Below are 25,302 nucleotides of genomic sequence, written 5' to 3'. Positions count from 1 at the left end.
ACTGCAGCGTAACCAAGGCAACTGTAGTTGTGATTTGAGGCACACAGAGAACAGATTGTTGACGACTCTACAAACTTACCCACTGGAACAATCATCAGCTGGATGGTGTTGATGATATCAGTATTCTCAATGTGAGTCTTCCATTGGTATCTTTCTTTGTCGACGGCCAGACACTCATATGTTCCATTCTCAGCCTGCGTCACATCCTGCAGAGCCAAGGACAAATTCCCACTGTCCATCCATCCATCCATCAGATGCAAGCGGCTACTTGAAGATGGATACTTGTTGGCTCGATGAGACATCTTGCTCTGGTACAAAAGTACTTTTTCTCGCTTTAGGTCAGTTCTCCTCCACACTACAGCCGCAGTGGGATAATCTTTATGGACCTGACACGGCAGAATGACATCCTGTCCACACTCAGCTCTGATAATTGTCAGGGCTGAAGGAGAGAAGAGACAACACAGGACAGAATCAATCTTTTCTAAGTACATTTCAAGGCAAACGCTAACTCTCTCTCTCTCTCACACACACACACACACACACACACACACACACACACACCCATGCATGCACACACACACACACACACACTTCCTGTAACAAACCCAGGAAGATAAGAATTGTGTCACCAACTCATCACTTGCATGATCCTGAATCTGAAAATAGAATTACTGTGATTCTAAAAACAGGCCTTACTGAGAGCTGTGTGTGTGTGTGTGTGTGTGTGTGTGTGTGTGTGTGAGAGAGAGAGAGAGAGAGAGAGAGAGATTTCACTGTATTTCTACGTTTTTTCACTTAGAAAAAACGGTGAACCTGGCTGAAGACTTGAAAACTATTTCTCTTTGGAAAAGCGAGCGAAATCCCTCACCTCGGGAAACCCAGGTGCAACACTTTGAAGCACATTGGTTCCGTTTAGGTGGCCCCACTTTACATTTTCAGCATAAAGTAAAAAAAAAAACCACACATTTGTTTTCACTACAGGTGCAATTACTTACTGTGGTACGTTTTCTTAATACCGAAATATTATGTCTGCAGTGTTTTTAATTACAATCAGTGACGTGATGATAATGTAATGCTCACTGTATAAAGCATCAATACGCCTCTCTCACTCCTCTGGCATCCACCCTCTCTCCCCACATATGTTTGAAGCTCGCTCTATCACAGCCAGTCTCTGGCCCATCTCGAAGCTTGTGCAGCAATAATCTGCCAATAGCGAGCCTGCTGAGGTGGGGAGAGAGCGAGCACAAGCACATACTATACAGCGTGCGAAGCTCGTGTTTATATGTAATATGTGAGCGGCAGGAAGCAGCTCGCTCTGCTCATTGCAGAAGGACGGCAGGATGGCGAGAGGACGGCGGGGTCTCGTGGCCCCTCAGAACACGTTTCTAGAGAACATCGTCCGCCGGTCCAACGGTAAGATATGATCCGGTTCTGATCTGTTCTGCACCTGGCTTCAAATGGTGATAATATATTTCTTATATATAATGTTTTGTGATTTTGTTGCTCATTTCGCCTTCAGGCATAGCCACATAAACACACACGGGCAATTGCTAAAAACCTAAGTAGTACTGAAACCACAAGTAATTATGGTTTAAATTTATTATGGTAGCTCTTTACTTTCAGTGATGGCTATTCCTCTCTCTCTCTCTCTCTCTCTCTCTCTCTCTCTCTCTCTCGCTCTCCCTCACTTTCCCCACACACACACACACACACACACACACACACACACATATATATATATATATATATATATATATATATATATATATATATATATATATATATATATATATTCACACGTTGTAACAGTTACAAAAGGCACATAGGCTCCTTAATAACAAGTAGGGGTAAGGCAAATCAATTTCATAGAGCAAAGTTTATTAGATAAACAACTACCAATTTAGAGCTGCAGAGAATAAAAACAAACTAAATAGCAGGGCTGACAGTACCAAACCGTTAAGACACTTTATTAATAAACATTACTTTAAAGGACCAGGTTCACTGCCATGATGCTGCCCTTGGTTAAAATAGCAGCTCAAGAAAATAGTTAACTAAAATGGTGGAGACTAGCCACTTGAAGGCAACCTACAGGGAGGAGGGACCAAGGGTGCCACCAATCACTCACCCGTGCAATCTTTCTGAAATCCTCACTGCCACTCTCACTGCAACTTAAATGGCCCGTTATACTTGTTTCCCGGTATGTACACTCCAATCCACAAAAGGGAATTCCACCACACGTGCCTAGCCCCCCTCCCCCTGCAAGCAGCTGTGTCTTCACTAAAGAAAATTAAAATAAACATGCATATCAAGCAATACAGAACACAAAATTCAGGAAATATTATATACAGGAATACAAACACACACACACACACCGTTTAAAATACAATTATTAGCAGTACAACTAAAAGCATGATTAAAATATAACAAACTGTTAACACTAAAGCACTATAGAACAAGGAACCAATCGATGCCAGTCAAACACAACAGCAACAAAGCAACAAAGGGTACAAGACAGCAGCGGTGTGTAGGCCTGTAACAGGAGAAAGAAACCAGTTATCCAGGGTCCACCCTACTTCTAAAAACAAAGAAAAGTACAAATGAAGTCACTTAAAAACAGCAAAAGTACGTAAGTGCAAATTGCATCAATAAATAATATGTACACTATAAAACTAAGAAAATTTTCTAATTGTTACTCACTGCTCTCTGTGGGCGTATTTGCTTTAACTAAAGCCACACTAATCGGGGGGAATAATTATTTTACTAAATCACAGCCTGTATAGTAACATTCTACATTTACCTTTGCTGTAAGCTAACATTACCATCACACCTCACTGAATTGAATAAAATTACTCAGCTGCCTTAATTCAAACTGACAGTACTCTACATTTATAATAATAATAATAATCAGTTTGTGGTTCCAAGTTTCACAAGAAACAATTTTCTTGAATGTTTTGCAAAGTACTGGTTGTTAAAGTAAATCCCTTTTTTGCTGCTAGTGCTCTCTCAGAAATGCCCAGACTTGTCCCATTGTTGCTTATACTAGGAAATGTGAATGTGCTGCATTGGTATCGAAAAGATACTTGCAAAATGGATGGATGGATGGATGGATTTTTTTTTTCCATATCACCAGGCACTAATTTAAATGCTAGGAAGTTCCTCTAGACATGCTTTGAATTACACCAGCCATTATTCAGTAAAAGGGGGTAACTGCATCTCTAATTATATATTAACAAAAGACATTCATGAAGACTCAAGAAGGAATGCAGCACACTAAATCCAGTGCCAAGACCATGACCGTGCTGGAAAAGATAAGCAACTTTAATGACTTGAGTTTTCATTCATTATATTTATATGATGTCAATTTACAACAGTCACTTCAAGGCACTTTTATATTGTAAAGACCCTAAGACAATAATAGAAGAAAAATAGAGTACTTAGAGGAAGATGTCCGTGAAGGTTATCAGTCATCCAGGTCATCGTAGTCAAAGGAGCTTGGAAAGAAAAGCGTCTGGACTTTTTTAAGTTGCTTGAAGACGTTTCACCTCTCATCCGAGAAGCTTCTTCAGTTCTATGGTCAAATGGTGGAGAGTCCCAGATTTAAGATCTGTGGAAGTAACCCACCATGAGGGACAATTGACCCAATAATGATCCTCTACCTAATCACATGAGCCAAGGTGTGAAAATGGGTGTAGGTCACAATCAGCCAAGGTTTCGGGTGAGCTCATTGTGAAACCTAGCCCCACCCTATCATGTGATTTCCTGAGGTCAGATGGCCCAGGATGTGAGTGGGCGTTAAGGCATCTGGGAAGGGATCTCAAAACTGGATTATAGATAGCAGACAATTAGTGTCGTAAACCACCGCCTGAGAGCAATGAGAGGCGAAACGTCTTCAAGCAACTTAAAGAAGTCCAGACGCTTTTCTTTCCAAGCTCCTTAGAGTACTTAGAGGAAGTAACAAGCAAGACAGTATTTTCCCCATAGTAGCTTCTTTTCATTGCCTTCGTGTTAAATCCAGAATCAAATTTCAACGTCCTTCTCCTTATGTAAGGTCTTGAATAATCAGGCCCCATTTTACCATCCATATTTTATCTGTGAAAAGTGCTTTATAAATAAATGTTACTTACTTAATTACTTTCTTAGCCTCTGGTTCCTGAGGTAAAAGTAGAATGTGGGGCAGAAAAAAAAGAGTTTTTCTTTTCTGCCGTCGCCTTATTTCCTCATAGAACATCTGATTGTTGGGGGTGGGATGGGAATCAAGAACCAGTTCCCAGGAGTTCAATTCCTTTGAACTGTTAGTCTGTGTGCCTGCTCATTGATTCCACTTGCACTTGTACTACAATCAGCTGATTTTGGCACATTCTTAAAGGTGGATATAGACATTACTTTTATTTTTAATTCACAAAAGGACAAAAATACAAGAGTAAGTGGAACCTCCATCCAGGACAAACACATTTTGCTGCCAACACAAATTCGGCTCTTTGCAAGTACCTGCACAGACAACATGCTAACACTAAGCTAGCTAAAAACCTAGATTGATGTTAAAGCTGAGTGAATCCCATCCCTGGTCCAGCAACTAGACCCTGAACTTCAACAGGTAACAAACAAATCAGTAAGAGAATCAATAAGTAATATCACTTATCCATATCAATAATAATGGTATTGGAATTGATAAATTCTTATTAATTCCCATCCACTATTAGAGGTTTCCCCTCTGTTATTGGAGGGTCCCAACCTTACAATAAAACGCACGTGGAGGACACTGTTGTGATTTGGCACTTTATAAATTAACCTGAATTGAACTGAATTGAAAAATGACTGTCTTTTAATAGCACAGGTATTAAGTGTAGGCCAGTTGGTTATTAAATAAAAAGAATCATCATAATTAGTTTAACACTGATTTTACAGGTGTAAAAGTGAGGCAATTATTTATTAGTTTAATTTACCACTTAATTGATTAGCAATAATTACTTACGTAATAGTTAGCTTAACTTAGCTTCTCTATTGGGTTTGGTGCTATTGAACAACCAAAATATTTTATCAGAATAATGTGGACTCTGGAAGGCTGCAATGGGCATTTTTTTAAACTAGTTGTTGTAGCCCTCGTGAAATGTGGAGAAATATTGTGTATGCTGGATTCATATAATTTTTCAGTCATGTGATGTTGCGAAGTAGGGCAGATTATCACTTATTGGTTTCTGTGGTCAGATACCAATTTTGTGCTGGGAAACGCTCAGATCGTGGAGTGGCCTATCGTCTATAGCAATGATGGCTTCTGTAAACTCTCTGGCTACCATCGTGCTGAGGTCATGCAAAAGAGCAGCACCTGCAGGTACCACAACACACATGGATACCACCGCATGGATTATTGAGGGCTGATTGTCTCAAGTAAATGTGTACTGTATCAATGCAAATACTTGGTTTTCCTCTGCAGCTTCATGTATGGAGAGCTGACAGACAAGGAAATGAGTGAGAAGGTTCGACAGACCTTTGAGAACTACGAGATGAACTCTTTTGAGATTCTGATGTACAAGAAAAACCGTGAGTATTTAATAGTACTGGATATGACCGTGTAAGCTGCATCCAAAAATGTTTGTATGAACTGCTTCCTCAAAAACCCAGATACCTAAGGATCTCAAGAAATCTAGAAATTGTATATATGCTAATCTGGGACACACCATGCTAAAAGCTCAAAGCCTTTTAATTACCTAGCCAGGGGTCAGCAACCTTTAACACCCAAAGAGCCATTTGGACCTGGTTTCCACGCAAAAGAAAACACTGGGAGCCGCAAATACTTTTTGACATCTAAAATGAAGATAACACTATATATTGTTTTTTTTACCTTTATGCTTTGTGTGAACAACTAAAGTAAGTAAAGTTTATTTATTAAGCGCTTTTCACAGACAGGCAGTCACAAAGCGCTGTACACAAATATTAAAATAAACAATACAATCAATAGACATTATACACAATGTAAAAGATCAAATGTAAATAATGTAAAGAATATAAAATACGTAGATCAACAAAAGGCTTGTTTGAACAGAATATTTTTTAACTGCTTTTTAAAAGAATCCACAGAGCAACTAAGTTGTGTTGCTTATGAAATCCATGAAGTGCTACAGAGAAAATGACATTTTATTCATGTAAATAACACATTTTGAACTCTTAAAGAAATATAACAAAAGGAAAGACACCCAGCTGAACTAAAATGATCCAGCAAACAAAAGCTGTTGTGAGCCGCCACCCTTATATCGCCTTTGGGCTTTTGGAGCCTTGACCTGACTTTTAAAAAATAATTTGAAAAAAAAGCACTATGCTGCAAAAAAAAATTTGATATTTGCAAAATTCTGCCTAAATATGTATTTTACCTGGTTAATGTGTGTGGCGGGGCGTGGTCTGCAGCGCCGCTGCAGGGGAGGCAGACGCACCTGAGCGGGACCCGCAATCACGCCTCGCTGCCTTAAAGTCTGTACCCTCTCTGCTGTTGAAAAGCTACAGCTGGCTGTATGCGTCAGCAACCGTGTGTGAAAAGTGGTCAATAAAGAGATGCTGAAAAGCATGATCATGCAAACATCGTCAGGTCTGCCGTGATATGTTTACAATAAGACTTATGGTCCCGAACCTCTGCGCACAGCGTCTGCAAATCGGGGCTTTCATCTTTACGCAGGACTGTAAGCTGTCGTCTGTGAGGCGTGAGCGGTGTTTGTTTTTAACGTAGTTCACGGTGGAGAACAGCTGCCGACATAATGTGGATCCGAAGATCCACGATTGGCCTACCTGGGGTTGAAAGTCTCGATAAACGCACAGCGTTTCGGCGGGTACACCGGCTTCCGCGAGTGTGACGCTTATTTTGAGCGATGAAAAAATAATAAGATATAATTTTATTTTTATATTTCAAAATCACAATAATCTTCCAATTTAGAACTACAAGTTAAAAAAAGAACTAAACACAAATAAAATACACTTCAGCTAAATACTTCTAATTTATTTTCCCAAACCACCCGGAGCCGCAAAATAAAGACTAAAGAGCCGCGGGTTGTTGACCCCTGACCTAGCCTATTACATTTGCAAACAACTTTTGCCAGTAAAAAAAAAAAAATGTATTTGATAAAGAATTCAGAAGGTGAAGGTTCCTTTATTTTTTATTTCTGTGTTTTTATATATTTTTATAAGCATAACACCACCTAAAGCAAACTTCACACATCATACAAAATAACTTAGTATTTAACAAGACTTTGGTTTTAAAATGGTATTGATTCTTCTAAGTTGTAAGATTATACTAAACAACTTTCCTTTTTGATAAAATTTATGGTTGGATCAGGTGACCCAGAACACTTGTTTAGGTATGCTGCAATAGGTCAAGGCTGCTGGAGGCTGCATATCAACAAAAAAACTGGGCTTTCTTGGCTCCCATGTTATCTTTTTCTCTGTTGGTGACAAGTTGTATAGTTAGGGGTTGTTTTGTGTAAAGGATCAGTGAAAAAAATATTGTTCTTTTTTTTCTGCCTGGATAGAAAGTTATCGGTGAAATTTAAATCTCTCTATTTGGGAGCAAATAACATAATTAGAATAGAAGATATCAAGCTAATGCCACTGAGCTATGTATAGCTGCAGATCGCATACGTTTACTTTTCAAATTCAAAGCTTGAAATTGGTCTTTCCATGGGATGCAGCATTTAACATTCCATTTTTAGGCACTTGCCATTATTGAATATTTCTTTGTTGTAACAGTGCTTCTTGGCAGTAGATTTTATACCATTGGAAAACACATTTCCTCTAAATGGTGTAACATTTATAAGGAAATTTAATTGGTTTGTTGAGCAGCAGAGTTGAGTATGTGGGTTGTATCAATGAAAACCTTGGCATATCATCTCTGCCAATGCCAAACAGGTTATTTTCCAATTGACTCCTTTTTGGTGGTTGGATGATTAGTCTAAAGAAACAAGACATATTAAGAGTTTAACAGTTTATTCATCCTCACTCATGCTCAGTGGCGGTCCTAGCCTGTTTGGCGCCCTGGGCGAGCACTAACCTCTGCCCCCCCCCCCCCCCCCCCCCACACACACACACACACACACACACACACACACACACAAAACATGTTAAGGATTGTACCATTGTACCGAATTGGTGAATTGTACTGGATTGCACACACACACACACACACACACACACACACATATGAAGAGAGAGAGAGTATGCATAGTAGCATAATATGCAAATGATTACCAAACAGCCATCATAATTTGTCATACAATGAGAACAGGACAAATCAACAACTGACACTGACTAATTAATATTAAAATCTGTAACATAATGTATTGTTTGGAGTTTAGTCTGTTACTGTTACTATTTTTACCATTTCTTCTTGGAACAACTGTAACCCATATAGTGTCCTTAGGGATTAATAAAGATTCTGATTGTTTCAGGATACATGACATAATCCAATGACACATCTGCTTACCTGTATATTTTGCTCGTTTCTCCTCCTCTTCTTTTCTCTTTTTTCTAAACTGAGGACCTGATGGCTTTGAACTTTTCTTGTCCATCTCCCATTGGTTTTAATTTTGCACTCCAGTATGAACACCCATCCCCCAACCTGAGGATCACCACAACATAACCTTCACCTTAGTTCACAGATTCACTTTGTCTAGGGTTTATTTCTGGGATTCCAGGATTCAAATCATGAATACATAATGGATTTGGATTTACAACATTATGAATGAAATGTGCTCTATTTGGAAGCAGCAGGGCCCCGTCCCCTTTTGACGGGTTGTGTGTGAGACTTTAAATCATCAAACTATAAATTATAAATTGTTATTGATCCCTTTACCCCGAGTCCTAAAGTGTGTATTTATTTTCTTACTCTTCTTCTTCTTATTGTTTGTTTACTTGCACTGCTGTAACAGGAGCCTCGTCATCTCGTCTCTCTATATACTGGACTGTATGTAGCGGAGATGACAATAAAGTTTACTTTGACTTCAGCAGCGAGCAGGCGCACCGAGGGCTCTCGCGCTCACTTTTCGCTTATAGAATTTCGAAAAAACATCGGTACAAAACTCTTGTAGTAAAATGACAATTGGAGAATTTCTATGTGGATGATGAGTAAATTTAAACTAGTGATTAGCTAATAATATGAAAATCTGCAGTATTAGTATTTGATAATGAAAAGAAATTTCTATTCTACTTATCCACTGAAAAATTCACTTGTCCCTAACAGGTAAACAAGCTTCAGTATTAAGCCCTGTAGTGTTCTGTTAGTATTATTGTAACCTAACAGCAATTTGGAGTCTTCCACTGGACTGTAAGTTAGGGCAGGCTGGGGAGCAGTTAAATAATGTAGTGATATCCAGATGCTGTAACAAATTATATTGTATAGACAAAAAGGATTAGCAGACCTTTGTATGCATATGACGTGGTAGTAAATACATTACATTGCAAGTGACTAGCAGGTGTATATACAGCTTTAGGCATAAAGTTGTTGATTTACCGATATAGCAGTGGGTTACGGTGCATGTGATCACTCACTGAACTTCAGAGAGTGTGAACAAAAAACATTTAGGTTGTAGACCGCGTACACACAATATTATCAGATGGTGTCGATATCAGAATTATATTGTTTAAAAGAACCTTTTTGTACAATAAATTTTTTAATTGGATATTTAAAATGGAGTGGTCCCACCGATGGTTACTTGAATTTTTGACACCATCATGTCAACATGCCAATGCCCAGAGGAAATGTAGTACTACAGTGAAACAGTACAAATCACAAATAAATTGTTGTCTACTTGTTATTCTTTATTAAATTTTATTTTAATTTTGCATTATTATATTTTCCTTGTTGACAGATTGTTGTTGTGAGAAACAGTGCTTTACTTCTTGTTCTGTTCCGCAGGGATGCCAGTTTGGTTTTTCATGAAGATTGCCCCGATCAGAAATGAGCAGGACAAAGTTGTCCTGTTTCTCTGCACTTTCAGTGACATCACTGCCTTCAAGCAACCGATTGAGGATGAATCTTCTAAAGGTGGGTTGGTTCCAAAGTGTGGGTAATCTTGACAGAGATAAAAGACAAACATAGAAAAGGCTGAAGGAACAGAATAGGAGCACACAGCTGGATTAACCTAAGGATATAAAAAACAGAAACTCAAAACTATAGACTTGAAATAACAATATCAAAGGAAATTTTACCAGGTGTAGGGAAAAAATAAACATAGATATATAAACATTAGGAAATGGCTGACAGCTCAATTCCAACAATACATAATCCTCTTTCAAATAAATAAAACTCTAGAAAGAACCAAAAACCCCAAAACTCATAACATAGACAGCCCCAACAGCAAGTGTGCCAGAAGTGTAAAAGGGTCAAAAAGCTATTATCCTATAAGGATCACCTTAGCCTTCATTCGCATCCACTCAAAGTCATCTACTGAGCATAAATATTTACTATATTGAAGAAGAAAGATGTGTAAAAGTATTGTGAGCTTACTTGGGAAAAGTGACGAGACAGAAATCTCAAATATGAACAGGAATTCATAAATACTGATGTATCACCCTGTTTCAGAAAATCATTTCTTCTGTTGACATTTGGGCATTTATTGAAGAGGAACAATGCACAGAACTCTATAAGCCTCAGCCTTAGGTAAGGTAAATAAATAAAAAAAATGGCAGTGGTGCCACTATCGAAACTTTGGGGCATTACTGGAGATTGACAATTCATCTCTTCTTCCACAACATCGCAGGATAAAATACTGTCCTTACTCAAGAGTACACTTTAGCTAACTTTCAGAAGAGTTGATTCTGTTAATCTGGACATAGTACTTTCAGTGTTTCCTTACTTATCCAAGCAACTTCTTCGGTTTTAGCTGAATGCAAGTTTCCCCAACCTTATAGAGAGTACATTTGTATGATTACTGAAACTAGCACCACTGACGAACGATGGGCTGTGAGGTCAGTTTCTTGATTATTAATATGCACATTGTCATGATTATTAATCAACAACCACTGATCATGACATGCCGTGAGTACCATTCACAGAGAGTTGGGGAATGGCTGCAATCTCAGCATTGCAATATAGTAAAAGATGTAACGTCCTCAATTCAGAGATAGTCTTTCCCCACTTCACGTAAATGGCCTCCTTGACTCCTTGCTCAAATTACTGTTCCTCTCTGTCCAGGATGCGTGTATCCTCATCTTGGAGTATACATGCATATGTATAAAATTCACCTCTCCCCCCTGTGGATGGTCTTTATCCTTCAAGCTCAGGTCCTCTGCAAGAGGCCTGGGAGCTTTAGGGTGCTGCACAGTGTCTTTGCTGTTCTTAGGACTGAGCTGCTCTGGACAGATCTCGGATGTTGTTCCTGGGATCTGCTGGAGCCACTCACCTAACATGGGAGTCACTGCACCGAGTGCTCCGATTATCACTGGGACCACTGTTACCTTCACCCTCCATATCTTCTCAAGCTCTTCTCTGAGTCATTGGAACTTCTCCAACTTCCTTTTTCCTGATGTTGCTGTCATTCGGTTTCGCTATATCTATCACAGGGGTCGGCGTGCGGCTCTTTAGTCGTTATAGTGCGGCTCCTCGTGGTTTGGGAAAATAAATTAGAAGTATTCAGCTGAAGTGTATTTTATTTATGTTAGTTCTTTTTTACCTTGTAGTTCTAAATTGGAAGATTATTGTGATATTGAAATATAAAAATAAAATTATATTTTATTATTTTTTCATCACTCAAAATAAGCGTCACACTCGCGGAAGCCGGTATACCCGCCGAAACGCCGTGCATTTATCGAGACTTTCTTTCTCACAACAGTTTTTGTTTGCTGGATCATTTTAGTTCAGCGTCTTTCCTTTTGTTATATTTCTTTAAGAGTTCAAAATGTGTTAATTACATAAATAAAATGTAATTTTCTCTGTAGCACTTCATGGATTTCATAAGTAACACACCTTAGTTGTTCACACAAAGCATAAAGGTAAAAAACAGTATATACAGTGTTATCTTCATTTTAGATCTCAAAACGTATTTGTGGCTCCCAGTGTTTTCCCAAATGGCTCTTTGGGTCTTAAAGGTTGCTGACCCCCCTAATCTATCACTACGGCCATTTTCCTCTGCTTCTCCACTACTACTATGTCTGTTTGGTTAGCCATCGCCATTTTGTCTGTCTGTGGAAGTCCCCAGGATCTTAGCTAGGTCATTCTCAACCACCCATTTTGACCTCGGGACTTCCAAGCCATATTCGGCACAGATGTTTCTATATACTATGCCGGCCACTTGGTTATAGCGTTCTATGTATGCCCTGCCTGCTAGCATCTTGCACCCTGCTGTTATGTGCTAGATTGTCTAAGGGGTATCTTTACACAGCCTGCACCTGGGGTCTTGCCCGGTGTGATAGACCCCAGCCTCTACGGATCTTGTGCTCAGAGCTGGTTTCTGTGGTGCCATGATTAGTGCCTCTGTGTTATCTGTCAGTCCAGCTTTGTCCAGCCACTGGTAGGATTTATGGATGTCAGCCACTTCCTCTATCTGCTGGTGGCACATACCGTGAAGGCATCTGTCCTTCCATGATGGTTCCTCCTCTTTCTTGGGTTTCTGCTGCCTGAGGTATTCACTGAGCATGCAGTTGGTCCTGGCCATTTTTCTGATGTACTCATGAATGTTTGTTGTCTCATCCTATACTGTGGTACTGACACTCAGTAGTCCCCGGCCTCCTTTCTTCCACTTAGTGTACAGTCTCAGGGTGCTGGACTTGGGGTGAAACTCTCTATGCATGGTCAGGAGCTTCCTTGTCTTGATGTCAGTGTCCTCTACCTCCTTTGACCAGCTTATTATTGCAGAAGGGTATGTGATCACAAGCAGGTCGTAGTTGTTGATAGCCTGAATGCGGTTCTCCCATTCAGTTGACACCTCAGGACTTCCCTGACCCTGCAGGTATTTGTTGGGTTCAGTTTTTCTAGCAGCCTCTTTATGGTTCCCATTTGCCTGTGGGATTCCCAGGTACAGTGGGGCAAAAAAGTATTTAGTCAGCCACCGATTGTGCAAGTTCCCCCACCTAAAATGATGACAGAGGTCAGTAATTTGCATCAGAGGTACACTTCAACTGTGAGAGACAGAATGTGAAAAAAAAATCCATGAATCCACATGGTAGGATTTGTAAAGAATTTATCCGTAAATCAGGGTGGAAAATAAGTATTTGGTCAATAACAAAAATACAACTCAATACTTTGTAACATAACCTTTGTTGGCAATAACAGAGGTCAAACGTTTACTATAGGTCTTTACCAGGTTTGCACACACAGTAGCTGGTATTTTGGCCCATTCCTCCATGCAGATCTTCTCGAGAGCAGTGATGTTTTGGGGCTGTCGCCGAGCAACATGGACTTCCAACTCCCGCCACAGATTTTCTATGGGGTTGAGGTCTGGAGACTGGCTAGGCCACTCCAGGACTTTCAAATGCTTCTTACGGAGCCACTCCTTTGTTGCCCGGGCGGTGTGTTTTGGATCATTGTCATGTTGGAAGACCCAGCCTCGTTTCATCTTCAAAGTTCTCACTGATGGAAGGAGGTTTTGGCTCAAAATCTCACGATACATGGCCCCATTCATTCTGTCCTTAACACGGATCAGTCGTCCTGTCCCCTTGGCAGAAAAACAGCCCCATAGCATGATGTTTCCACCCCCATGCTTCACAGTAGGTATGGTGTTCTTGGGATGCAACTCAGTATTCTTCTTCCTCCAAACACGACGAGTTGAGTTTATACCAAAAAGTTCTACTTTGGTTTCATCTGACCACATGACATTCTCCCAATCCTCTGCTGTATCATCCATGTGCTCTCTGGCAAACTTCAGACGGGCCTGGACATGCACTGGCTTCAGCAGCGGAACACGTCTGGCACTGCGGGATTTGATTCCCTGCCGTTGTAGTGTGTTACTGATGGTGACCTTTGTTACTTTGGTCCCAGCTCTCTGCAGGTCATTCACCAGGTCCCCCCGTGTGGTTCTGGGATCTTTGCCCACCGTTCTCATGATCATTTTGACCCCACGGGATGAGATCTTGCGTGGAGCCCCAGATCGAGGGAGATTATCAGTGGTCTTGTATGTCTTCCATTTTCTGATGATTGCTCCCACAGTTGATTTTTTCACACCAAGCTGCTTGCCTATTGTAGATTCACTCTTCCCAGTCTGGTGCAGGTCTACAATACTTTTCCTGGTGTCCTTCGAAAGCTCTTTGGTCTTGGCCATGGCGGAGTTTGGAGTCTGACTGTTTGAGGCTGTGGACAGGTGTCTTTTATACAGATGATGAGTTCAAACAGGTGCCATTCATACAGGTAACGAGTGGGGGACAGAAAAGCTTCTTACAGAAGACGTTACAGGTCTGTGAGAGCCAGAGATTTTCCTTGTTTGAGGTGACCAAATACTTATTTTCCACCCTAATTTACGAATAAATTCTTTACAAATCCTACCATGTGGATTCATGGATTTTTTTTTCACATTCTGTCTCTCACAGTTGAAGTGTACCTCTGGTGCAAATTACTGACCTCTGTCATCATTTTAAGTGGGGGAACTTGCACAATCGGTGGCTGACTAAATACTTTTTTGCCCCACTGTACTTGTAGCTGGTAAGCAAACTGAAGGGGATCCTGATGTGGCCTGACAATAGGTCAGAGCTGGTCAAGGATAAGTCTTTCCAGTGTCTTCATGACATGGGAAGTTAGTGCCACAGGTCTGAAATCCTGGAGGCCACTGGGACCCCAGTGTGTCTCATTCCCTGTGCGTCTTTGGCACAGGAATGAGGCATGATGTCTTCCACAGCAGTGGGACCCTCTGCATACTCAGACTCATCATGAACAGTTTATGAAGGACTCCACAAAGCTGGGTCTTCAAGACCCAGCTTTGTGGAGTCCGAGTGCTGGTCTTGAAGACACAGGGACTCACCCCATCTGGACCAGCAGATTTTCTTGAGTGGAGTCTTCTCATTAGTCTCTGAACCTGGGCATGAGTGAAAGTGATAGATGGGGGAGGGGTGTCAGAACTATTACAAGGGGCAATGGTGCCAGGTGGTAAGAGAGCGAGAAATAGTGGTGTAGCTGTGTATTACACGCTGACTAGAGGCAAGTCAGAAGGGTGGTGATCATTCATTGCAGTGATGAATCTGTTGAAAAACACATACAGCTCATTAGCTCTGTCCTCACCGCCCCCAGCTCCTCTGCTGTTAATTGGCCCGAATCCAGTGATTGCCTTCCACACCTTTCTCATGCTGTTCTGCTGGAGTTTCCAAACCAGCTTTCTCTTGTAATTGTCTTTAGCCTCTCTGATCTTGCCCTTCAATAACAAATGAACCATTCTGACCATTCATATACCTATCAGTTGATGTTCCTATACTTTGGGTCATACCACTACGGTTTGCTGTCATGGAAAGCTATCCGTCTTTAACATTAAATGGTTGGAATATTTAAAATTGTTTAAAAAAAGGAAAGAACCAAACCAACAAAACTAGCCTACTATGGCTAACTGGGTTAAACATTAGTTGCTTCAAAATCCAGCAGTGTTTTAGTCATTCATCATGTTTAATGTTAAGATAAGTTTTCAGTGTCTTCATGCTGTTGTGTTATCTCCTTGACAGGGTGGGGTAAATTTGCTCGTTTGACTCGTGCACTAACCAGCAGTCGAGGAGTTCTTCAGCAGCTTGCCCCAGCTGTCCATAAAGGAGAGAATGTTCATAAACATTCACGCCTGGCAGAGGTAACACCATTTCCCCTACAGTAAGGTCTTTTTTCTCCCTAATGAAAAAACAAACAAACAAAAAAAAAACACTGGGATGGGGTACTGCAAGGGTTGAGGAGGTGATTATGAGAATGTGTGCCAGGCACAGTAGCAGGAGGGCAGGCCACACAAAGGACACACATTAATACAGAAAACCAAACAGGGAACCCAGGAGTAAAAAGAGTTGTAGAAACATCTTTTGTCACACATCAGCCATGTATAGAAGATAGAGGATTATGAGCTCATTTTCTCAGTTTGCTGAAAAAATTATCTGAATTAAATTTGTAATAGTCACCATGCCAAAAATAGAGATAAATACATCTAAATAACAAGAAGAATTGTGCTAAGCTAAAAGGTTTGTTGCCCCAAAATAAGTTTTTAAAAATACTTTATCATGTTTGTTGAACTTCTACTAAGTCAGGTACTTCTGGATAATTGCTGAATGTTATGTCTTACTTACTATAGGACAGAAAATACTGTAAGATAGCTCAAATGTGCTGTTTAGCAAAGTATTTCAGTCTCAGGCTGGACAGTTTCAGGTAAAAACAAGTTGTACTATACTGCATCGCTTGTTCACATTATGGTAATATATTCTTTCTGCTTTTAAGCCCAGCCTAACTCTTTTGTGTGTGTGTGTGTGTGTGTGTGTGTGTGTGTGTGTGTGTGTGTGTGTGAGAGAGAGAGAGAGAGAGAGAGAGAGAGAGAGAGAGGGAGAGAGAGTGTTCACCCTGACACGTGTTTGTGGGGACCAAAAATTGGACAATTAATATACTTGTGGGGACCAACAGACCTTATGGGGACAAATTCTTGGCACCATGATTTTGAAGACATTTGTTGAGACTCAAAATGTGGTGTTAGTGTCAGAGTTACAGATAAGCTAGGGTCAGGCATTCAAACTCACATTCGCACCTATGGGCAGTTTTTTGTTACCAGTTAATCTGACTGTGTTGAAAACAAACATGGGGAGACAAGCACAGAAAGACCCCAGCCTGATGGTGGAATTAATGAAGGAACTTTAAAGTTTAAATCATGTAAGTCTGAGTGAGAGCAATAAGGTGTGGTTGGACATCAGATAATTAAATATCAACAACTTGATTGTGACCAATCAAGTTTTTGGTGGTGCTGTCACTTGTTTTTTGCTCTCTTTGTGGTAGAGTATCATTTCCTGTTACAACACACACAGTGGTAGTGAGGGCCAAATGAAACTTTCCGAAGCTCGTATTGAAAAAGGGTACAGTACTCGAGGCTTTTCAACACAGTCTTCTTTGGTGACATCTGGTGGCCAAACATATGAAGGGAGGCTTGAATCTACAACTTATAATGAAGTTCTTCAACATGATTATCCACTTAACAGAACTGAGCTGACAGCTTCTGTTTAACATCATGTGAAAGTTCTGTCACTGTACATTTCAGACCTGGGGGCAGAATTGCTCATGGCAATAAAAAGACGTATAGAAAAACTTATTTCATAGTTTAATCTTGATGTGCTTCTGGAGCACACTCTCTGTGTATTCACTTGCTAATTATTGTCAGTAATTACTTATTGTGTCTTTAGGGTTTCGCTAGCTTAGCATAGCTCTTAGCCAACTCGCTAGCAGCATGGGCTCTTCACCTGACCCCCTACACTTTCCTGCTCATTGTGTCAAATTTAGTTACTCCTCTGCCTCCTTTATCAGTAATGATCATTGTATTAAATGTAGCCTATCTGCAGCTCTGGAAGCTGGGATCACTGAATTGTAGACCCGGCTTCGCACTCTTGATACACCCGTAGCTAGCCAGGCCCCTGTAGCTGGTGCAGCCGAAGGTGGTGTAGGCCCCGCTAGCTGTCACCTGACAGACTGTCAAGAACAGCTGAGGAAACAGGAAGGCTGGGTGACGGTGAGGAGGAAGCATAGTCTTAAACAGAAGCCCCATGTACACCACCAACCTGTTCATGTGTCTAACCGTTTTTCCCCACTCTGCAACACACCGGCCGGGGATCTAACTCTGGTAATTGGCGATTCTGTTCTGAGACATGTAAATGGACTGGTTCTTATATGGTGCTTTTTCTACTCTATCTGAGCATTAATGTGCTTTACTCAACTTTCCCCATTAACACCCTATCGCACAAGTACCTTTTCTATGCTCTTTGTCTATAAGTGCTTTCTATCTAATATATACACACATTCATTCTCCAATAAATGCATCAGAGAGCAACTTGGGGTTACTATCTTGCCCAAGGATATCTGGCACACAGACCAATCTTATGATTGGTCTGTGTGCGCAATCATGCGCTGCTGGCACGGTCTCCAATGACAATGTTTACAACCATTGGAGACGTGAGCAGGACAGACGGAACAATTGACGGAAAAAGTGTGGACTTTATACCAGTTTTTAAATTGTGTTGATAGGCCACGTAAAACCAGAGTTATGATAAAAATATGTGCAATGTTTGTTTTTTTCCTGAATACTGTCATTGTTTATATTTACTGTGGGAAAAATGGTAAAAACTGCGTTTTATAAGGAATGCGTTTGAAAGCACTCTCCACCTGTGAGCAAAACCAAAAAAAACTCACCCTTTTCTATTGGTGGAAAAATGTACCATGTCGACCATTAAAAAAAGGAAATGGAAACATGACATTTAGTTGTTTAGGAAGGGGGAAGTTTAGGAGTGACGGCGTTTGCAACGTTTAGCGTGTTTGGAGTCTAAAGTCAGTGTGTTGTCTTGTGTAGTTAGTGTGTAGTGTAGTCAATTGTTTTGTTGTGTGTGTCAGAACATGAGGCGACTGCTGAATGTTACAGGTGTTACAGGAGTGACACATCTCCTGTTGTCAGGCCTGCAGGTATCAGGCTGTTGTTCTCCTTTATCTCATAGTGGACAGAAATTATTTTTTGGAGTGGCACAAATAATTTGTGTGGCATCAGATTTGATGCAGAACAGCTGATTGTTCTGTAAATAGTTTGAAATGTTTATTTAAAAAAACACCTTGGCTGCATTTTTAGATAAACAGATGCAAAAAACTTTGTTGTTTGCATAACTCAGTTACTTTGTTGAAGAAGTAACTATATAAGTAATTTCCCAACATTGGTCATTATATGCTGTATTTTGCAGACAGAGTTACAGGACTCTCCCCCAGACCACAGACTCATACTCATAAAGTCAGAGCTTTATAGAAAAAAAGAAAAAAAAAGTTGTGTTTTCAAAATTGGAGTTCAAGTTATTTTTACTTCCAGTAGTGTTAACATACTACACAGGTCATGAACAAGATTTACTTTTAAATTTTCATTGTAAGTGGGCTAAAGCACTTAATTAAAAGTAGTCTAACATGAATGTAAATGCTGTAATTTGATTATTTTAATAAACCATGTAACTTGGATGGATTTGATGCTGGCGTGACCACAGTGCACACGTCTGCTGTTGTTCACAGTGGTCCAAGGGATTGCTCAGGGAGTTTGTGTGTTCGCTCAGACACATGAAAAATTAGAGGGAACATTGCACATCATCATGAATATTAAACTATAGTGTATATATTGTATAATATGAGTGAAAAGTAAACCATGTGACATGTAAACCTGGGTTACTAGGAAAGACCAAAATAATTTCTTTGATGTTATAATTGATCGAGAATGTTGAATCTGACCAGAAAAGCCCCGAAATGAGAGCGAGCCACAGAGAGGATGAGGAGGAGGATACTGGCTGTGAGGGACACAGTCCTTAGACCTGTGAGTCTCACACTGCCCTGTGATGACACTCCATACACGCAGTTTCATTAACACTAATGAATAATAATGAAAAGATAAAGTAATGAGTTACTATAGTTCTCAGTTACAGCCTCATGTTTACTCCATATTCATCTCTTTTCAGACATCAGCAGGATCAAGGATGACCCCCCCACCCCAGTCTGAGGACGTTCCCCACCACATGAATGGGGGACGGGAGGCACAGCTTCCAGCCCAGCTGGTAGGAAAGTCCTCCTTGGGTGGACTTCTCTGTAACTATGGACTCTGCCTGTTGTCATGCGTGCAGACGTTTCAGTCCATAGACATTTCAGCCAGTGCTTTTTAAACATTAACTGTGCACATGTGCGGGATGTGAAATCTTCTGTTTCATTGTTAAATGTTCATTCACTTTGTTTGTGCTCCAAATAAATCCCCTTCATAGATGAAGCAGTTCAATTTTGTCCTCTTGGTTTGGTTCAATGCCCCCATGAAAAAACACCCTGAGCCCAACCTGCTAAATCTGGTGTGGAACTGCCACTGCTGTGAAGCTTCATCTTCATGTATCAAATTCTGTACTTAAAAAGTCCCCTTCCACTCATTTTCATGTCCATTTCCTGCACAATGAAACCTGAGGCAATGCTTAAACATGAGTCTGTCAACACCTATAAACACAACAGCCTTCATGTGCATGAATCAGGGTCTGTCATTTAGCAAAGAAACTTCAAACACTAGTACAAAAACAATCAAGCGGTCCTTCCAAATCTCATATTTGAGCGCACGGTAATAAAAACACTTGAGGATAATCAGGGCCCGTGTCTGAATCTTGACAGATGCAAAAATAAACAGAAAACAAAACAGCAGATTTTTAGTTAGAGAAGTGAAGAAAATGCTGTTTTCATTTTCTTCCCAACATTAGAAGAGTCTAACATGATGCACACGTGTAGAAACAGACACATATACCTGTGCATGAACACTGCTGTGCAGACAAAACACACGATTTCCATCTTTCTCATGCAAAAACTCACCTACAGATCTTGTAAACCGGCAGAGAAGAATCAAAGCCAACACAGCTTTGCTGAACATGGTTGTATTCTCAGCAGTGGAGGTGCAATGCTCAGAACTCCTTAGTCCTCTTGGGTTTGGGGGATATGAGCGCTCATAGCAAGAGGACTGCAAGGGTACAGACCTTTATACACTTGAGTGTGCTGACAGCAGTCATGTGCTCATGTTGCGTCTGGCCCTCACTGTCACACTCACTGTTTCCACTAACATATCCAACCGGCTGAGCAGCTGCACACACGTGTCTACACTCATACATGCAGCTGCTGAGAGTGACGTCAGGCTGCAGGTCAGTAACCATGGTTTCAGGTGACGCTCTGAAACTGATGATTCCAGCCAAAGATGTCAGGTTATTGTTTCCATGCAGAATCAAGACTGAAGACAAATAAATCCACTTTCTGTTTACATAGTGCTTTACTGTAATTCCCATGGTAATGCTGACTTATAAAAACAAAGGTGATCCATCAGTCCAGATGAATAATGTGAGCTCATTTAAGCGCACGTTTGTGTATTCAGAGCCATGAATGTTGATGTACTCTGTCCACTGATGACTAGTCATCCACCCATTCACACACTGGCGATGGCAAGCTGCATTGTAGCCACAGCCACCCTGGGGTGCACTGACAGAGGCGAGGCTGCCGGACACTGGCGCCACCGGGCCCTCTGACCACCACCAGTAGGCAACGGGTGAAGTGTCTTTCCCAAGGACACAACGACCGAGACTGGCAGAGCCGGCAACCTTCCGATTACAAGGCGAACTCCCAACTCTTGAGCCACGATCGCCCCCCATATAATACATATATTAGTAATTATTTTAAATGATTGAATATTTTAAATAAAAGTACAGTTATGAATCAGTTAAACAGCTAAGAGAGCAGGGTGAAATAAAGGCTTTAAGTCTGAGGCACCATGAAAGCGAGTTAATAGAGAAAGTTTAAACTCATGATTAAAGCTGGAGGACTGATGGATGGGGAGCTGTGTGTGAGCACTCCTGCAGGGATGGGGCTGCTGGCTGGAAGTAATTACTGAGGTTGGGTCAAGGAGATCGATCAGAGAGAAAGTCTGAATAAACATCAGCACTTATTCGTTCAGTTTTATTCACATAGCATCAAATCAAATCAAATCAAATCAAATCAACAGTTCATGCACTTTATATTGTAAAGACCCTACAATTACAGTTAAAACTGCTGTAACTAATGATCTACATGGAAACACATCTATGGAGAGGAAATCCACCTGCTGAGGGTCACATCTGCATCATTGTAGCTACAGTGGATGTTTCAGTGTCAGGACTGAAGGTGGAGCTTTGTGTGTCTCAGGGTGAGCCCGCAGCAGCTGCCTCCAACCGAGGACATGCCTCCATCACTCTCAGCACTGGAGCCCCCCAGGGGTGTGTTCTGAGCCTGCTGTACTCGTTGTACACATATGGCTGTGTGGCCACTACCAGCTCCACCACCATCATTAAGTTTGCTGACGACACCGTCGTGGTGGGCCTGATCTCTGATAACAACAAGACGGCCTACCTGAAGGAGATTAGGAAATATATATTTATATATTTTTCTTATATATTTGTATATTGTGTATTTGTGTATTGTGCATTTTGTTGTACAGTTATTTTATTTTTAACTTTAATATATTTTATTTTATTCCTTCCTAGCTAAATTTACCCTTCATTTTAATTTTCATATTTATTTCCTATCCTATTCAGTCTTTTTTTTTTTCTTTAGGTCACGAGCAGTTGTCTAAGCATTTCACTGCATATCGTACTGTGTATGACTGTGTATGTGACAAATAAAATTTGAATTTGAATACTTTACCATCTTAAATCTAACAAATTCCTTCATGAATTACATTTAGTCAAAGGTCAAAGGTCAAATGCTTCTTTGTCTTTCTCCACAGAACCATTTCCATCCTGGACCACAGCTCTCCTGGCGTTTCTTGTTGTTTCTGGAGGTCTTTTATTCTATTTCTGGCAGTATTTCATGTCAGGTGAGTGTCTCCTACTACAGACAGCTGTCTGAAACATGCTAACACTGAACCCTCACACAGAACGTTTATGGCCTTTTTATCTAATAATGACAAAACAACGTCTGAGCCATGATCCTCATGTTGCTTTTAGAGAACGTCATTAATACTTTTTATCAAGAGTAATATTACTATTATAATGATACTTCCCAGGTTATTGTCATGTGTTTTACAAGAGAAAAGGCATTTCTCTGAGCAATTCTTTCTTTGCTGTCCACCCACAGATGCCGATTAACAATAGAACATATAATACAAATAGTACAAATAAATAAATGAAGACAGAAAACAGACAAAATATGGAGATTTGAAACAGAGATGCGTGAAAAAGAGCTATAGCTTAATATGCAGGATGACCTGATGTGCAAAAAATCATTATTACTATTCAAAGTGGGTCGGCTGTTCAAAAGTGATGGCAGTGGGGAAGAAGGAGTTGTTGAGTCTGGATTTCAATTCAATTCAATTCAATTTTATTTATACAGCGCCAAATCACAACAAAAGTTGCCTCAAGGTGCTTCATAGATACAGAGAAAAACCCAACAATCATATGACCCCCTATGAACAAGCACTTTGGCGACAGTGGGAAGGAAAAACTCCCTTTTAACAGGAAGAAACCTCCAGCAGAACCAGGCTCATGGAGGGGCGGGGCCATCTGCTGCGACCGGTTGGGGTGAGAGAAGGAAGACAGGATAAAGACATGCTGTGGAAGAGAGACAGAGGTTAATAACAGATATGATTCAGCAGAGAGGTCTATTAACACATAGTGAGTGAGAAAGGTGACTGGAAAGGAAAAACTCAATGCATCATGGGAATCCCCGGCAGCCTACATCTATTGCAGCATAACTAAGGGAGGATTCAGGGTCACCTGGTCCAGCCCTAACTATATGCTTTAGCAAAAAGGAAAGTTTTAAGCCTAATCTTAAAAGCAGAGATAGTGTCTGTCTCCCGAATCCAAACTCCAAATTTCACACTTCTAAACCTTTGTCTCGAGGGCAGAAGTGTGAACAGTCCATGTTGGGGGTGTGTGGGGTCTTTGAGGATGGAGGCAGCTCTCCTCTGGACTCTGCGATGGTAGATGTTCTGCAGAGAGGGCAGCTGAGTCCTGATGATCTTCTCCACAGTTGTTATCACTCTCTGCAGGCATTTGCGGTCCATAGCAGTAATGCTGCCGTACCATGCAGCTGGTCAGTGTTCTCTCTACAATGCAGCTGTAGAACCTGCTGTAGTCCTTGTGGGTGTTTTTGACCAGTCAAATCTTTGTATTTCACTCTCTTCTCATTGTGTTTGCTGTTCTCTCAGGGTGTCGGGTGGAGGTGGAGGAGTCTGTCTGGTTGCCCTTTAAAACCACAGCTCAGCTGCCTGAAGACACTCTAGTAGAGTGGTGGCACCGTCCTGAGAAGCCTGACAAACAGGAGCGGGATTATAGAGACCGAGTGAAGATGAAAGACGAGCGTCTGAAAAGCAGACAGTTCAGCCTGACCTTTAAACGCTCCACAGAGAGAGACAGTGGCAGATACAGCTGTGTGGCCTGGAGCCGCGGACACGTAATCGGATGAAGAATCGTGCTGCTCACAATTACAGGTGTTTGTTCATTTTCATTTGGTTCTCTCTGCTTTCACTTATTATTTTATTGTATTTGTATGTGGAGGTGTCGTGTCTCCTCTGCAGGGAGAGATCAGCACATCAGGAAGAGAAGCAGCTCCACTGATCCGACTCCTCTGATGGCTGATCGATCAATTTGATCTGTGTGTTCTTTGATTATTGATCAGTGATGTCAGAGTGGAATCAGTGTGATGATATGAATTCTACTGTAAACACTTTTTCCTTCATTTTCTCCTACTGATCACTTTATGTCTTTACTCTGTAGTCATGTCCTGTTTAAAGCTTTGTGAGTGTCGGGTAAGCAGTGAGCAATCTGCATGAGTGGGAGATGTGGACGCTGTTGCAGGAAGGCTGTATTTTATTTATTTATGTGAGTTTAATCCATTAAATTAATAAAGAGCCACTCTGATGTTCTTTGTGAGTCTTTCGGGTGATTCTGTTTTCACATGCAGCTCAGCTGTTACTATGAGTACAGCATGAAGAAGATAAAAGGAGGATTAGACATCAGTTGGTAGTTAACTAACATACAAAGTCCTGCAGCTTCCTAACCAGCTGGTTTCAACAAGTCTCACCTGTGAGGTGGACTGTTAACACCTCCTCCTCATCATCTTTCCTGCGCCTTCAGGGAGAAACGGAGGACTCCCCTCAGTTATTACATTCATTCATTATTACGTTCTTAGCTGATCCTACATTACAAAATGATTTTAACAATGAATGCAGTGGTGAATATGCGTTTAACCTTCCTGTCATGTTCGGTTTACATGTTTCGATTTACAACTTAAAACACTCATAAATATTGTGTTTTGCATGCCATTGCCTCAAGGCCTTATGACATCCTCCATACTATGCACTTGAACATATAACAGTGATTATCGCCTCTTTAATTGAAAGCTTGTAGACAAGCAGCTTTTTACAGCTACAGTGTAATTACCTGTTTTTGTTCGGTAAGGGTTAATGACAGGATATCCTCAACTGCTGGTGAGCGAGCGAAAACACAGCAGAGACCTCTGTGTTTAAGAAGTGGACGGTTGTGGTCGCTGATGCTCTCAGCTCGCTCAGTTTCACACACAGGTACAAGAGCACAAGCCTCCACTGTGGATTAGATACTACAGGGACTACATCTGAATGCCTGTAGAGCAGTGTGTAGTCACAGGAACCTGCCAGAAGG

General features: G+C 40.9%; 1 protein-coding gene across 2 annotated transcripts; it reads left to right on the top strand.

Moving 5' to 3' along the window:
* Window positions 1–554: 554 nt before the first annotated feature.
* On the top strand, window positions 555–24,548 carry LOC146713261 (voltage-gated delayed rectifier potassium channel KCNH1-like). 2 transcript variants are annotated; one of them, XR_014917602.1, is made up of 9 exons: window positions 555–1,413; window positions 5,206–5,329; window positions 5,432–5,538; window positions 9,893–10,021; window positions 15,613–15,731; window positions 19,597–19,692; window positions 22,410–22,499; window positions 23,832–24,113; window positions 24,201–24,548. XR_014917602.1 is itself a non-coding variant. In XM_085446427.1 (8 exons), the coding sequence occupies exons 1-8, from the start codon at window positions 1,341–1,343 to the stop codon at window positions 23,904–23,906; spliced, it is 813 nt and encodes a 270-aa protein (XP_085302553.1). In that variant the 5' UTR covers window positions 555–1,340; the 3' UTR covers window positions 23,907–24,548. The 2 variants fall into 2 exon arrangements, 1 of the variants encoding a protein (XP_085302553.1); XM_085446427.1 differs by having other exon boundaries at window positions 23,832–24,548.
* The last annotated feature ends 754 nt before the right edge of the window (window positions 24,549–25,302 follow it).

Source organism: Copadichromis virginalis, linkage group LG3, assembly GCF_057382275.1.
Source record: "Copadichromis virginalis isolate Kocher_CV1m ecotype Utaka linkage group LG3, C_Virginalis_male_GT1.1, whole genome shotgun sequence".
Taxonomy (NCBI): domain Eukaryota; kingdom Metazoa; phylum Chordata; class Actinopteri; order Cichliformes; family Cichlidae; genus Copadichromis; species Copadichromis virginalis.
The sequence above is the reverse complement of the archived record's forward strand: the minus strand, read 5'-3'. Positions and strand labels throughout refer to the sequence as shown.